The sequence below is a fragment of the Leptonychotes weddellii genome, chromosome 4 (genome assembly GCF_054177405.1).
Source record: "Leptonychotes weddellii isolate Sample4059 chromosome 4, ASM5417740v2, whole genome shotgun sequence".
NCBI lineage: Eukaryota > Metazoa > Chordata > Mammalia > Carnivora > Phocidae > Leptonychotes > Leptonychotes weddellii.
This window is the reverse complement of record NC_138372.1, coordinates 47,473,409-47,489,818: the sequence shown is the minus strand read 5'-3', so window position 1 is coordinate 47,489,818 and position 16,410 is coordinate 47,473,409. Positions and strand designations below refer to the sequence as shown.

The 16,410-nt window shown below is 34.0% G+C and overlaps 1 protein-coding gene across 3 annotated transcripts in view; it reads left to right on the top strand.

Annotated features, from left to right (window-relative positions):
• Positions 1–16,410, top strand: part of ITGB3BP (integrin subunit beta 3 binding protein) — a 47,301-nt gene that overhangs the window by 8,721 nt on the left and 22,170 nt on the right. For all 3 annotated transcript variants that reach the window (XR_014144891.1, XM_081818545.1, XM_081818544.1), the window contains exons 2-3: positions 4,555–4,690; positions 12,666–12,735. Coding sequence is in view for 2 of the 3 variants with exons in the window: in XM_081818545.1 (XP_081674671.1) it covers positions 4,627–4,690; positions 12,666–12,735 (134 nt within the window). In the remaining variant the exon portion in view is untranslated. The remainder of the gene's footprint in view (positions 1–4,554; positions 4,691–12,665; positions 12,736–16,410) is intronic.

Genomic DNA, 16,410 nt, shown 5'->3' with positions numbered 1-16,410 from the left:
GAAGATAACAGGAAGGGAAAAATGAAGGGGGGGATGTCAGAGGGGGAGGCGAACCCTGAGAGACTATGGACTCTGAGAAACAAACTGAGGGTTCTAGAGGGGAGGTGGGTGGGGGGATGGGTTAGCCTGGTGATGGGTATTAAAGAGGACACCTACTGAATGGAGCACTGGGTGTTATACTCAAACACTGAATCAGGGAACACTACATCAAAAACTAATGATGTAATGTATGGTAATTAACATAACATAATTTAAAAAAATGAAATCTTGCCCTTTGTGACGATGTGGATGGAACCAGAGGGTATTATGCTAAGCGAAATAAGTCAATCAGAGAAAGGTAAGTATCATATGATCTCACTGATATGAGGAATTTGAGAAACAAGACAGAGGATCATAGGGGAAGGGAGGGAAAAATGAAACAAGACGGAACCAGAGGGAGACAAACCATAAGAGACTCTTAATCTCAGGAAACAAACTGTGGGTTGCTGGAGTGGAGGGGGGTGGGAGGGATGGGGTGGCTGGGTGATGGACATTGGGGAGGGTATGTGCTATGGTGAGCGCTATGAATTGTGTAAGACTGATGACTCACAGACCTGTACCTCTGAAACAAATAATACATTATATGTTAATAAAAAAAATTTAAAGAAAAGATTCTCTCTCTCTGCCTTTCCACCCCCCCAAAATAAATAAATACATCTTTTTAAAAAATAAAATTTTAATATTTTTAAATTGTGGAACAATAATGAATATAAATAGAAAGACCAACGTATCAACTTTTTTAGCCAATGTTTTATTTTTCCTATTAAATTTTTTTTGTCAAAGTAAAATTTATATATTGTAAAATCCACAGATCTTGAACATACAATCCATTGAGTTTTTATTTATTTTTTTTTAAAGATTTTATTTATTTATTTGAGACAGAATGAGAGAGAGAGAGAGCACATGAGAGGGGGGAGGGTCAGAGGGAGAAGCAGACTCCCTGCCGAGCAGGGAGCCCGACGCGGGACTCGATCCAGGGACTCCAGGATCATGACCCGAGCCGAAGGCAGTCGCTTAACCAACTGAGCCACCCAGGCGCCCTCCATTGAGTTTTTAACAAAGGTGTATCAAACACCCAATCAAGAAATACAAAATTTCTATCACCACAGAGCTAATATATTGGTTATATTCTTTCTCTGCTATCCCTGTAAGATCACTGAGATTAGTGCAAAATGCTTTTGCTTCCATAACTATTATTACAAATAACAATGAAACCCCAACATTATTAGAACCATTAAGGATGATAATCATGGTAGGTGATAAGAAGTTGGTTGATCTCTAGGACTGTACTGAGAATCCTAGGCCCAAATTGTGAAAAGTACCTGAAACAGCTAGTATTTGGAGTATTTTAATATAAGTTCCATAATAGTATAGTAATCTATAATAATGTCTTAGGTAAGACATTCCAATGACCTAATTAACCAGTGTAAGGTCATAAAGAATTATCTCCCTTTAGTTGCCCTAATTTTTCTTTTGTTTCTGGTTATTCAAATATCTATAGTACCTGTGTTTTAAATATTTCACTGATAGCATAGGGTAGTACTTCATAATAATAATAGCAGATCCTTTCCATCATATTTCATGCCGAAAGAACCCTTAGTTAGTACTTTCTAGACTGTTTATGATAGGTAAAAATCAATGCAATACAGGCACCTTTTTGGTAGAATATGCTTTAAACAAAGTGACAAAGCAAGCTACAATTTGTGAACAATATTGGAGAATGCCATCTGTATTTGAAATTATGAAGCGAACATTCATTTTTTTTAGACAGAAAAATCAATGCCCAAATTTTAGTTTTGCTAATATACAAGGTTTGACCGCTTTACAAAAAGTACAGTGGTATTTGGGCTGATCAGAGAGTCTTTTTTTAATAGTGGCATTAAATATCTCTAAGGCATCACTGAATATTATAAGCAGTTATAAATTATTATAGAATTATGACTTACTGATTTCTCTTTTCCTAATTTTATTCACATCCTGAATTCCTTCCCTTCTCTAGCCAAATCTAGTCTTCTCACTTTTTCTTCCTCTGTTTTCAAAAGGATCTGGTAGCTAGCACTTCTCATTGCTGAGTGGAAAGAAGGCCGGACTTCTCAGTTAGTAGCTCAGTCTTCCCTGAAATCCCAATCTTAACTGTTCCTGGTGTGGGTTAGATGGGTTCTAGGATCACTTCTAAGCATCTTCAGGGTTTTAAAGTTAGAGGACCTTGATAAAACTTTGAGGGAAAAAAAAAATCTTAGAGAAGTAAGATTATGCCTTTGCGTATCAGTAGTCAGGTATATAAAAATGTGTTATTTACTGAAGAACATTTAGTGGGATAGTAAGGGAAGGTAGATTTTCATTTTTCCCTCTTTGTATAGTATTTGTAGACAGACGTTTTTCCAACACAGATGGCCAAAAATAGAAAGCAGAAGAGAAGCCTCAGTATTTTTCCCCTTCTCTCGCCCCCTCCAAGAAGTTTCAGTATTTTAAGGTGAGGGGGAAAACACACACACACACAGACTTATTTTGTGAAAGCTAGAAAATGGTTTTCGAGGACAAATGTATGATCTATAGTTGTAATGTTTAGATATTTGGCATTTGGAAAAAATAATTTTTTGATAAAATAGGAAAACAGGTTGACATAAATGTACATTAGTGTAGTGACTTTCATTTCTTGTACATACATAGTAAAATAGTTCTAGGCAATAGATTCTTGGAAAGGTAGGGTAGGATTGGATAAATGTCATAGTTTATGACTAAATACATATAAACAGGTGAAAACTCAAGATGGAGAGGTAATAATAACCACCTGATAAAGAGACTTAAAACCTTTTCACCCTACAAAAAAGATTGCCTTAGAGTTATAACTTGATATGATAGTTTGATTTTTAAAAAGATATTGGTTACATTTGTGGCTACTACGGATATATAAAATAAAGAATGGAAAGCCTTCTGTTTCTCCAATATGAAAAAGCATTTATCATTTAAAACCTTAACTGTAAAAAAAAAAAAATTGATGCTATAGATTCTGGAACTAATACCAAGATTATTGAAAAAGGAGACACAGCCACTGTTTCTGCCAGGGTGTCTTAGAAATAAAGAATCGTTGACAATGGAGAATTACATAACTATTTCAAGTCAGCTACCAAACTAAAGTTTAATTCTACAATGTAAGTAGTAACATCATAAGCCTTCAGACCTTTTTTTATCCCCCGAATCCAGCCTGTGCCATCTGTAGCACCTCTAGATTTCAGGTTTTTCATACCTTTCATTTTTGCTTATCTGAGCCTCACCCTTTCTCCCAAGAATCCTTCTGTAAAGTTACTGCAGCCCACTTTGATTTTCCCTTTCCTCTCACTTTTTGTAGCACCCATACTACTGTTAAGACCTCCTCTCTGCTGTTTATGAGGCCAGAACAGTTTTTTCTCTTTCTTTGTACACATTAGTTAGCAAGTGCTGGGTGATTAGTAAGCATTACAGAAAACAGTTTAAAAGGAATTCAGAAGAGCAAGCAATTAATTGTGTGATAATGGGTGGTTGGAGGAAGTGGATCATAAATGGGGACCTAAACCAAAGGAAGATTTGATCTGGGAAAGATAAGAAAGGGCATTCCAGCCTAGGATCACAGAATGAGCTGAGGCCCAAATGTGTATAATCTCAGTGACTGGGACTACAGGTGTCATTTCATACTAGATGAATGAACTAATGAACAAGTGAATGAATTCATAGTGGCTTGGCCAAGGTTACTGGACTGTTCCTTTTACATCATTCATTCATTATACATTTTTGAGTTCTAGGGCACAAAGATGAAGAAATATTTATTTTTAGGAATTCAGATTTTAATGGGGCAGCAGAAATGTGAAAAATTATTAAAATAATTTTTAATTTTATTGGAGGAGGTATGCACAAGGTGTGTAGGAACACAGAGGAGAGGATAGGAGGATATCCTGTAGGATAGGCCGAATTCTCAAGGGCCTTAAATGTTAATAATGTTCAAATAACATTATTTGAATATGTTAATATTCAATTATATGTTACAATTGTTAAATAATGTTCCAACATTATTTTGGTTATTCTTAAGAAGTCACTATGTCAGAGCAACTTTGTGAAGGTGTAAGAAAGCACTTAGCCCTCCTAGAATTTCCTTGTGGATTTTACTATAAGAAACTTCTGAGTTTCCCTGGCCTAGCCCCATAATTATACTTCAGGTTCAGCAGACAGCAAAAGTCAGGATATAACTGGAAGAGTTAGCCATCTCTAAACTGTTTGGAAATACCGTCTCAGAAGGCAGTAAACCTTTAATATTAAATTTTCACAGATATCAAATTGAGATGCCCTAATCAGTGTGGAGACCTGAAATATCTCTAAGACTTTAAGAATAGTGTTCATTTTGGAGGTGGTAATTGATCGTATTTAAATTCTGAAAAGAAAAAGCAAGGAAAATAATACTGGTTTGAATTTTACAAGTTTTAAAAGGCGTTCTCAAAGAACTAAACATAAGTATTTTTGTCTCAAATTAATTTTTATTTTCAGTCATTTGATTCTTCAAAAATCACAAGGAAGAAAAGTATTACAACTTATTCTCCAACAACTGGAACTTGTCAGATGAGCCCATTTGCTTCTCCTGCAAGCTCTAAAGAACAAGAGCACAAAAATGAACCATCAAATGGTTAGTTGAACATTCTTTTTCATTTATTGTAATATTTTTCTAGTTATTGGTTAAATCAGAATTTTTATTTAATAGTATATGGATCTTGCTGCAGCTGATTTTTTTCTTTTTTCTTAAGGAATTCAACATAAAGAAGGCTAGAATATAGGTACTACTTTGGACATAAATGTAAACTTTCTAGGCACTTATTTTAAAATGCTACTGCAGACTTTGTTCCCTTACTCTTCCATCCATTAAATAGAAATTATGGTCTGACTGCCTTCAGCTACTATCAATTATAGTGGTTACAGATATACCCCTTAACAAGCTATCCATCATGTGCATAAATTAAAAGGCATATAATTCAGGTACTGCTGCAATACAGTTTAAGAGAGCTACTTCTAAATGTTATTTTTAGTCATGTTGTCCATTTAGTTTTATCCACATTTTGTTTATCTTTATATAGCTTGCTTTTATTTATTATATTTCATTCCCTTCTTTTCCTTTACTATCTTAAGTGCATTTGCAAAAAAATTTGTAGGGTTTTCCACTAGAGAATAACCCAATTTCAATATGAAATTGTTTATTTTAAAATATTTAGTTTAATTTTGACTACACGTATTTCTTGTTTTCTCGTAGTTTATTGCTAAAATATTTAAAAGATATATGAATCTAGATTTCATAGGTTTACTTTTTAATATTACAAAAGGTCATGAATCAGTGACATGTCAGGTTTCTATAATATAAAATTCTAAGTAGGCTCAAATTTAATAAAATATATTTTAGATGTGCTATGATTAGCCTAATTCATATTTTATTGTTTAACATTTATTGAGTGCTAAGAATATACTAGAAGCTACACAGAAACAAAGAAATCTCATTTTACCTAATTTGTTGTAATGAAACCCTTAATGAGATCTTGAACTTTTGAATGACTTTTATTTTACTTTAATTAAATGCTTTTTATCTTAAAGCTATTACTATTAGGTTTGCTTTCACAAAAATGTATGAAGATGTATACATTTTCTTCAAGCTCTGTTTTTAATACACTTAATATATCTTTTGTTTAAAATTAAAAATTAGTGCCTTAGAGATGGCACATCTCTATACTGAAATATGAATAGATTTTAAGTGGATATGTATTCAATTTCCATATTGAAATTAAATATGGACTTAAGGGAACATTCCTTTTGCCCATAAAAAGATGGGTCACATGATCCTGGTTGACATTTAAGTGGATAATTATCACAGATTATAGTACTAAGTAAGCTCTTTTTTAAAAAGTCATATAGCAAGTGTTCCTGGGGTGCTGGTAATGTTCTATTTTTTAACTTATATAGTGATTATACTGTTTCATTAAACTGTACATATATATGTTTCATATACTCTTGATATATGTATCTCACATACAAAAGTCTCAACATAGAATTCTCTAGGATCTTATATCACATTATGTCATTTTTAATCATTACATTGCTTGTCCTAATATGTCATCTTATACATGTTTTAGAAATAAGAAAGCGTGACTCTTATGAAGTAATTTAAGTTCCAAATGATCTCATAACTTCTATTAACAATTCTCAGTTTTTAAATATTGTACAAAACATAAGATGCAACTTAAATAAGCACTTTTATTTAAATAGCATTTTCAAGGGCATTTTAAGTGCAATTCACTTCCCATCACACTTAGGATATAATTCAAAACTTTATGACTTTTAAGGCCATACATCATCAAATACCTGACCACCTCGTCTATCTCCTTTTCTACTACCCTTCCCACGTTTACACTATAACCACTCTTACTTTCTTGCTACTCATCAATCATGTTAAACCCCTTCCTGCCACAAGGTCATTGCACTTTCAGGTCTCTCAGCCTATATTCCTTCTGTTATACTCTTCCTCTAGGTATTTATATGTACTTTCTATATACATTTGAACTGTGTACTGTGTGAACAGATGATTTATTATTAAATTTAAATACATTTGTACTTAGAAAGAAAAATCTGTTTCTAAGTCTTCCCTCTACTTAGACTCTACATGTGGGCCAAAAACGGGGTGAATGATTCCAGTTTGTACTTTTGAGAGATATATATTTATTTACTTATCATCATATATATTTCTCATTGTTATATACGTTTTTGTGTGTGTTATCATTGTATTGCTGCCCTCCCCTACCCCTTAGCAAATTTCTCCAAACTATTATGCTTTTCAGTAAAGAGGAAGGATGCATCAGACTTATTATTTAATAATTAGAGTAGAAGGATAAACAACAAATTTGCATAGTCAAAGAGAGTATTTGTGAATTAGACAATAGATCTGTAGAAATCACCCAGACTGCAGCAATGTAAAAACACAGAGATAAAGAAATGGAGAATATGATAAAATGGTAAAGAGAAATGATGAATAGAATAAGAAGCTCCAACATACATCAAATAGGAGGTCCACAAGGAGGAAATAAGGAGAATGGGCTGAGGCAGTATTCTAAGATAAAAGGACTATCAATTTTTCATAACTTCAATTTCACAGTTAAGGAAAGATGAGAATTTCCAGGTTGGAATAGCATGCTTAGTCTGAGCAGGATGAATGAAAACAAATCCACACCTAGTCATATCATGGTAAAACTGCAAACTGTCAAAGACAAAGAGAAAAATTTAAAGGCCACCAGAGAAAAAGACATATAACCCACAAGGGAATGACAGACTGATAGTAGACTTTTCATCTATATCAACAGACTCCAGCAGGAAGTGGAATAATACCAAATAAAAATCACAGCTGAATTTTTTTATTCAGGAAATGAAGATGAAATAAAGATTTTTTTTCAGACAAAGTCTGAGAGAATTTACCATTCACAGAGACTCCCTGAAGGGGCTACTAAAAAATGTACTTGGAGAAGTAAACAGCCTCAGGTAAAGGAATGGAATGCAAAGAGCAATGGTGAAAAATAAATTAGCAAACATGTTGGTAAATTTACTATAAATCTAATTACAAAAATGTGACTACAAATTCTGCTCACTATAAAGCAAAAGACAAACAATTTGAGAGGGTTAAAAACAAATAATAGACTATAATAGCACGGAATACTGATGAGGGAGCAGGAAGAAGCTAAAGTGTTTTAAGATTCCTATAATTTTTAGGGAGCAGAAGAATATCTGTTAACTGACTTTATAATTGTGTTTTTTTGTTTGCATGTAAAAATGGGGAAAATAATAATATCTACCTCAGGATTGTTGTGAGAATTAAATAAAGTAATATACAAAAAGCACTCAGAGCATTGCCTGGCATATAGTAAGTTTTCAATACATATTTTAGCTGTTTTTATTAATATCATTAATATTAATAAAAAACAAAGCAAATATTAACTTTAAAAAAATTAATAGCTGGTATAAGAATATTAATATAGACCAAAATGGACTTTAAGGCAAAAAAACCTATTGAAGATAAAGGAATCTATACATAGTGACAGAAGGAAAGAGTCACTACTAGAAAAAGATTTCTGAAACTATGTGCATCTAAAACAAAAACAAAACATAATGAAATAGGACAGGATTACAAGGAGAGACTCACGAATCCCTAATTATAGTAAATTTTAAAGTACCTCTTTCAGAAACTGATGAAATAGATAAAAACTTAGGAAGGATATAAACAGTTTGAACATAGCTAGCAAGTGTGATCTAATGAGCTGTGGTCAAACAAGTATAATACCCAACACATGATAAAGCATGACCTAGAACTTTTACAAAGAATACAACCAGTTTGGAGTCACAAAGAAGTCTCAACATACTAAAATTGCTGTCACAGTCGCTAACCAAAATTTTGTGCAGTTAGGAATCAATAATAAAAAGGCAGCCCTCTAAAAATTTTAGCCCACGTGTTTGGAAACCTAGAACCTTCTAAATAATTCATTGTTCAGAAAAATCATAATGGAAAGTATAAAATATTTAGAATTGAATGATAATAACAAAAAACTTACAGGAAAACTTTACACCTAAATACTGCTTTATACTAAAACAGTTCTCAGTGGAAATTTTATACTTTTAAATGCATATATTTAGAAAGGAAGAATGATTGAAAACTAATAAGCCAAGCATTCAACTCAGAAGGATGGAAAAAGAACGAACCCCAAAAAATACAAGAAAGGAAATAGTAAAAGACATAAAGTATTAAATAGAAATAAAGTATTAAATAGAAAACAAGGCAATGATTAAAAAAAAAGGTTCTTTGAAAAGACTAATCAAATGGTAGACCTCTGTCAAGACTGATTTCTTTTTAAGTGGGAGAAGGAACAGACAATATGTATTTCAAAGGAGCTGATAAATTACTATCAGCTTAAATATATGATGAGCAGTTTGAGATATATGAGCCAAATGCTTCTTAATGTGGTCCACAATCTAATTTGGATGAAAGATTTTAAAATGTACCATTCTGCTTCTCAAATATTAATGTTTTAGTAGCTAAAAAGCAATTCCAATTTCTCATTGATACCTTTCTATTCAATAATATAGGTAAAATTTTAAGAATATTAAATTTCTTCCATGGGACTTAATAAAGGTATTTTGAATTTTAAAAAAGGAACCATTAACATTGTTATTTTTCATGAATTGATCCTCTAAAGAGGTTCTTCACTCTCCACTCTTGTTTAATAATAATAATTTGGTTAATTAAAAGAATAACATGATTTCGGGGTGCGTGAGTGGCACAGAAGGTTGGGTGTCGGACTCGGATCCTGACTCTGGCACTTACTAGCTTTAGGGCCTTGGATAAGTTATGTGGCCATTCTGTGCCTCTGTTTCCTCATCTGTAAAATGGGAATAAGAGTGACCAATGCAGTTTTGCAGATTAGTTTATATATGTAACATTTAAAACAGTGCATGGCCCTAAAAATACTATTTGTTAGCCGTTATCATTAACATCATTGATTGTACTTCTAAATATCATGATCTGTTGAAAGTTATCTTCATTAGTTAGAGAAGGGGCTCCCTGAGCCTTACCAGAAAGTCCAAAATACAATTTTGAATGTATCCCAGATTCAGTGATGGTACATTTTTCACCAGTGTTCTGTGAAACTGCCTTTAAAGGGAATCACATACACAACTGTTTGTTATATATAACCTAGGAAGAAAAAGTCCATATAGAATCTACAGCTGTTTACTGTATGTTAATTGCTAATAGAATGAAATGAAATCAAGGAAGCAATTTTTTTTTTTAAGATTTTATTTATTTATTTGACAGAGAGAGCACAAGCAGGGGGAGTGGCAGGCAGAGGGAGAGTCAGGCTCCCCACAGAGCAGGTGGAGCCCAATGCGGGGCTCGATCCCAGGATCCCAGGATCATGACCTGAGTCAAAGGGAGACGCTTAACCGACAGAACCACCCTTGGCGCCCAGGAAGCAATTATTAAGTAACTGGAATACTCTTTCTTTTTACTTCTTTTTTTTAGAGGGGTGGAGGGGCAGAGGGAGAGGGAGTGAGAGAATCCCAGGCCACAGAGCCCAATGCAGGGCTTGATCTCACAACTCTGAATTCATGACCTGAACCAAAATCAAGAGTCGGATGCTTAACCGACTGAGCCACCAAGGCACCCCAATAACTGGAATACTCTTAATGATATATTAGAGTCTGAACAGTCTCTGTTAACTGATCCAAGTGTTATTTTTAGAGATATTAAAACTCCTCCTATTTAACAATTGGAAAGTATATTAGAAATGTAAGTCCTTCTATGAGGAGATTGAGATCAATGCTATTGATTACATTTTATAGAATAAGATACCTAATCCCCTTACAATAATAAAAATGTTTCAGCAGGCATTGAACACCTGGTGAAAATTCAAATAAAGCATTCTTTTACTATTTCTAACCTAACTTTATTGACTGATGGTGCTAAAATGTGAAAATTAATTACAAGTTAAAGGAACAGAGTAATTTTAATGTTTAATTGTGGAGCTTTATTGAATGCAGACAGCATAGCATGAAATTCAGGAAATTAATATTAACCTTTAGGCAAAGATTTTCTGAAAATAAGGTTTAATGTGTATCATGGGATTTCATATCCAGCTTGATTTTTTTAAGAGAGATGGATTTTAATAGACTTTTTCCTCAGAGTTCTCTAAAATCATAAATAAAATATTGTTACTGTTGGGGCGCCTGGGTGGCTCAGTCGGCTAAACGACTGCCTTCGGCTCAGGTCATGATCTCAGGGTCCTGGAATCAAGCTCCGTATCGGGTTCCCTGCTCAGCGGGGGGCCTGCTTCTCCCTCTCCCTCTGCTGCTCCCCCTACTTGTGCTCTCTCGCTCTCTGTCAAATAAATAAAAATAAAATCTTTTTAAAAAAATTTACTGTTTTTCCCTTTAATCCTTTGTTAAACTCTTACTATTTGGAATTTAAGGATAGAGTCAAGGCAAATAATGAAAAGTTAATATAAAGAGATAACTAGTACTTTAGCAAGATCTCTAAATCACAAGTTTTTCTCTTTTTAGAATTAAAGACTATTTTGAGATAATTTAGTTATGATACGGTTTTGTTTTTTTTTCTGAGAGAAGCCATAAGATCCAAAGTAACAATGAGGGAAATTATTGTTAGTTTCTGAACCAATTTACTCAGTGAAATTATAAATATCAGAGAATAGAAAATATACTTTAAATAAACTTTTCCCCTAGTAATAGGAGCAAATAAGAGTAATGGAATAAAAATTAAGTGAAGAAAAAAGTATAAACCAGCATTGGAAGGTCTGTTCCAGACAGTTATGTTAATAAATTATATTTGAAAATTTAAAGAAATTACCTTCGTGTTATTTGTGTACTCGGTTTCATCTGGAAGTATCAGATCCTCCTGCAGTATTACATAGAGCTATACTTTCCAATACATGTAGATACGGAGCATTTGGACTGTGGCTCATCTGAACTGAGATGTGCTATAAGTGTAAAATATACACCAGATATCAAACACAGTGTGAAAAAGAGAATATGAATGATCCCACTAATAATTTTATATTATCATATGTTAAAATTAGAGTATTTTGAGTATGTTGTTTTAAATTAAATAATAAAATGTATTTCACTTGTTTTTCCTTTGTAAAGAATAAGGACATTGAGTTAAATAATAGTTCCTGTGCCAGTTGTTGAACAAATGCAACAACATAAGAATACATAGTGTAAGGAAGTTGTTACCAATTTTACATTTAAAAAAATGATTTCTCTGGACTTTTTTCATTTGTAGTAAAAAGTTTGGATTATTTATTCATTTGCTTGCTTATTCATTCAATAAACATTTATTGAAGGCCACTGTATGTAAGACATTAAGAATTTTTTTGCTAATATGTCCTCAAATACTTATTATACATCAGATATGTTTAAAGTATATGGTGTACTGTACTATGAGGTACAGTAGAACCAACAACTAAATGGAGAGCTCATAAAACAATTATCTGTTTGACCACTAATAAATGCAAACATATTCTACTAGAGCTATAAAATCAAATTTACCTTTCAACCCCACACACAGGATCTTTCCAAGAGTTTACTAAATCATTATGCATTTTTTCAATATGTATTTAAAGTCAGGCACATTTATCAAATTTATTTTACTGTGACATCACTAGAAACTCACTATTTTGTAGATATAAGTATCACCAACCTGTTGTTAACTTTGAGGCAAAACATAGGGGTGAAATAATACAAACTGGAAACTTTAAGATAATATTGTTTATTAAAATATTTGATGAAAGTATCCTTTATCTAGTAAAGATTATTTTTTCTATATAAAGTCATCATGAGTAAAAAACTGGGATATTGGGAAATTAAAAAAAATAGCTATTGAAAAGTTATTCGTAATAGTGATTTTTTTTTCCATAGCAAATTCTAGGATACTTTTTCTTTTCCTACCTCCCTTTCATTAGTCTACCTTTTTATTTTCTATTTAAACTTTGGTGATCTAAATTCTATTTAAAATTTGACAATTTTCCCCTTAACTTTAAGTTCTTCTTTTTACTGCTTGTATATAGGAAAAAGGAAAAAATTGAGGCACCTCAGTTTAACCGAAAGGAAGGAATCTACAACAAAAGACAATGATGAGTAAGTTTGTTGTTTTTGAAATAATAAACACATGTGTCTTAAAAGAAAAGAATCATATTTCTTAAAGTAATAATTTAAGAGAAATAATCTATTTGCAAAAATTAAAAAATAGTTTATACCTGAGTTGAAGTATTCTTTTTTAAAGAAGTAAAATATTTTGTGATGGGTTTTGCAGTGTTCATGTAATCATGATATGTAATATCTTAATTTTTTTAAATTTTTTTTTATTTGAGAGAAAGAGAGAGTGCAAGTGGGGTGAGGGGAGAGGGAGAGGGAAAGAGAGAATCTCAAGCAAACCCCCCACTGAGTGCAGAGTCCCATGCAGGGCTTGATCTCAGGACCCGGAGATCATGACATGAGAGAAAACCAAGAGTCGGACACTCAACTGACTGAGCCACTCAAGCGCCCCGGGATATCTTAATTTTAATACTCATTGAGTGCAGTTTCCCAGCCCATAAAAAAGAGACCAGCTTAAGATAAAACTGAGGAAAATGCCCTTTTCAGATTTTATATGGATGGAAAAATAATCCGTTATCTGGGAACATAATGCCTAACAAATAGCTGGTTCAAGAGCTAGGAACACAGTGAAGCCAGCAGAGTAAGAGATCCAGAGGAACCCAAGAGGCTTTTATATGCCAGTACCCAACCATTTTTCTGTTGGCCAGCCAATGCTGCCTTGAATGAAGATATTATCTACAAAAATCTACTTCGCATGTATATCCTGGAAAGAACAGTTATATCTGTCCACCAAGGCTGGAACATTGAATTCACCAGAACAGGGGGTTACATTTTCAAAGTAGTTCATATGTTCAGCTCATTTACCCTTTCAGCTATATTGTCCGTGTGCCACACAATATGATGGGTGGATAAAGATGAAGAAAATGAAATTTCTACCCATTGGGAGCTTATGGTCTTATGTTGTAAGTTAATATACCTTTCCAAACTTAGAAATAGGTTATAAATTATGTTTGAAAATGTTTTTTTAAATCATTTGAGTGGAATTCAGAATGCATTTTCCATACGAATAGTGTTGTAACTTGTGGTTATAACCCCAGAAGTCTATTTTTTTCATAATGTAGCTGAACTATAGTCTTAATCAGTACTAGTCTAGATTAAAATATACAAAAATTGAATGCCATTTAGAGTACAACAGGGACAAAGGGAAGAGTTTCACAGAGAAATTTCTTTGTTTGGCCTCTCCTACATCTATCATCATACCCCCTTTATCTGCTTTTACTAGATGCTTTTCCTAGCCACGCTCCCCCAGCTCCAAATATTTTCATGTGCCCTGTCCCACAAATATTTTCATTGTAAATTACTACTCCTTCCTTCCCCTAAGCAAAGTTCCCATTTCCTCAGTGAAACCAGTCTCAACTAGATATTAAGAGGAAAGCATTCTTGGGGTTCCTGGGTGGCTCAGTTGGTTAAGTGTCCAACTCCTGGTTTCAGCTTAGGTCATGATCTCGGGGTTGTGAGACTGAGCCCTGCGTCAGGCTCTGTTCCGCATGGAGTCTGCTCTCCCACCTCCTCTGCTTCTCCTCCCACTCATGCTCTCTCTCTCTCTCTAAAATAAATAAATAAAATCTTTCCCAAAAAAGGGAAAGCATTCTCTTTTTGTTTAACTTATTTAATGTATTTTAAAATTGGCAATATATACACACAAAAATAAATTGTACCAAAGGACACACAGTGAGAGCAAGTGGCAGGTAACAGTTTTTGAAAAATGTATAATCTTGTAGTTGAAAGCAGGTAACACCCAGGTGTTATATAAGACTGGGTGTTATATAAGACTGATGAATCACTGAACTCTATCTCTGAAACTAATAATATGCCGTATGTTAATTAATTGAATTTAAATTTTAAAAATTAAAAAAAATGAAAGTAGATACCTGCTAAACCAAATGAATTTCTGATATAATTATATGAAGTATAACAAACTTAGGAATAAAAGTGGGCAGTGAAGGAGGAAATGTTTTTGGACAACAGTGATACCATGTAAGCAAGCCAAACTTACCCTTGCTTTCCCCCAAATCAGCTCCACTTAAGCTATTCTGACTTTTTATAGTTTCTTCCCATCCTTTTTCTTCTGAACCCATCAATTTTCTTACAGCTCCAGATTTTTAACAACAGCTCTCGTAGCAGTGAGCTTTAAAGTAGCAAGGGAACAAGAACCTTTGTTATGGTTCACTTAGGAATTTGCCTATATTTACTTAATTTCTCTCAATGTTTATTTCTAAAGATCCCTATTATTTATCTATATCACTCCATGACTTGATACTAGAATTAGTGAACTTAAGGACAAGCCAAGATATTTTACAATAGATAAAAATTATGGCTTGCTGATTGTTTTTTTCCACTCACTATAAAATTACTCAATCCTAGTCAATAAAGCCATTTTACTAGCTTTAGTAATGGGTTCTTCATTTGTTCCATTTGTTAGATTTCTTTTATTAGCTTGTAAAGCCATTCTAAAGACTTGGTTTTTGAAAATCTGAAATTAAATTGAACATTTCACATTTGTAAATCAGTTTTAAATGATCATAGCATTTTTTTATTAAAGATTTTATTTATTTGACAGAGAGAGCGAGAGCAGGAACACAAGCAGGGGGAGTGGGAGAGGGAGAAGCAGGCTTCCCGCTGAGCAGGGAGCCCGATGTGGGGCTTGATCCCAGGACCCTGGGATCATGATCTTAGCCGAAGGCAGACGCTTAACGACTAAGCCACCCAGGTGCCCCGATCATAGCATTTTATATTTCATTTTGGCAATTGTATAGGTTAGGGTTGTCCAGAGAAACAGAACCAATTGCAGATACATATATATGTGATAATATAATAATAATATAGTATTAATAAAATATAACATTTAATGATAATAAAATGACATTGATATTGTTATTAATAATTAAAATGTATTGGGGCACCTGGGTAGCTCAGTTGGTTAAGCATCCAACTCTTGATTTCAACTCAGGTCATGATCTCAGGGTTCTGGGATAAAGCCCATTGGGCTCCATGCTCAGCAGGAAGTCTACTGGAGATTCTCTCTCTCCCTCTCCCTCTGCCCCTCCCCCCACTTTCATGCACACACACACTCCCTGTCTCTAAAATAAATAAATCTTTTAAAAAAATAATTAAAATGTATTGATAATGAGTTATATGTATATACTTGCATATATAGAGATAGATTGATTATGAAGAATTGGCTCATGCAATTAGAGAGGCTAAGTCCCGCTATCTACCATCCACAAGCTTGAGACTCAAGAAAGCCAGTGGTGTAATTCAAGTTCAAGTCCAAAGGCCTGACAACCAGGGGAGCTGATGGTGTAAATCCAAGTTCAAGAGCAGAAGAGCAATGTCCCAATTCAAACAGGCAAGCAGGATGAGTCGCCTGGGTGGCTCAGTGGGTTTAGGGTCTGACTCTTCATTTCAGCTCAGGTCATATTCCCAGGGTCATGAGATCAAGCCCCATGCTGCCCATGGAGCCTGTTTGAGATTCTCTCTCTCCCTCTCCCCCACCCCCTCCCCTCCATGCTCGCTCTCTTGCTCTCTCTAAAAAATAAAAGAAATTTAAGGGGCGCCTGTGTGGCTCAGTCGGTTAAGCGGCTGCCTTCGGCTCAGGTCATGATCCCAGGGTCCTGGGATTGAGCCCCCCATCGGGCTTCCTGCTTAGCAGAGAGC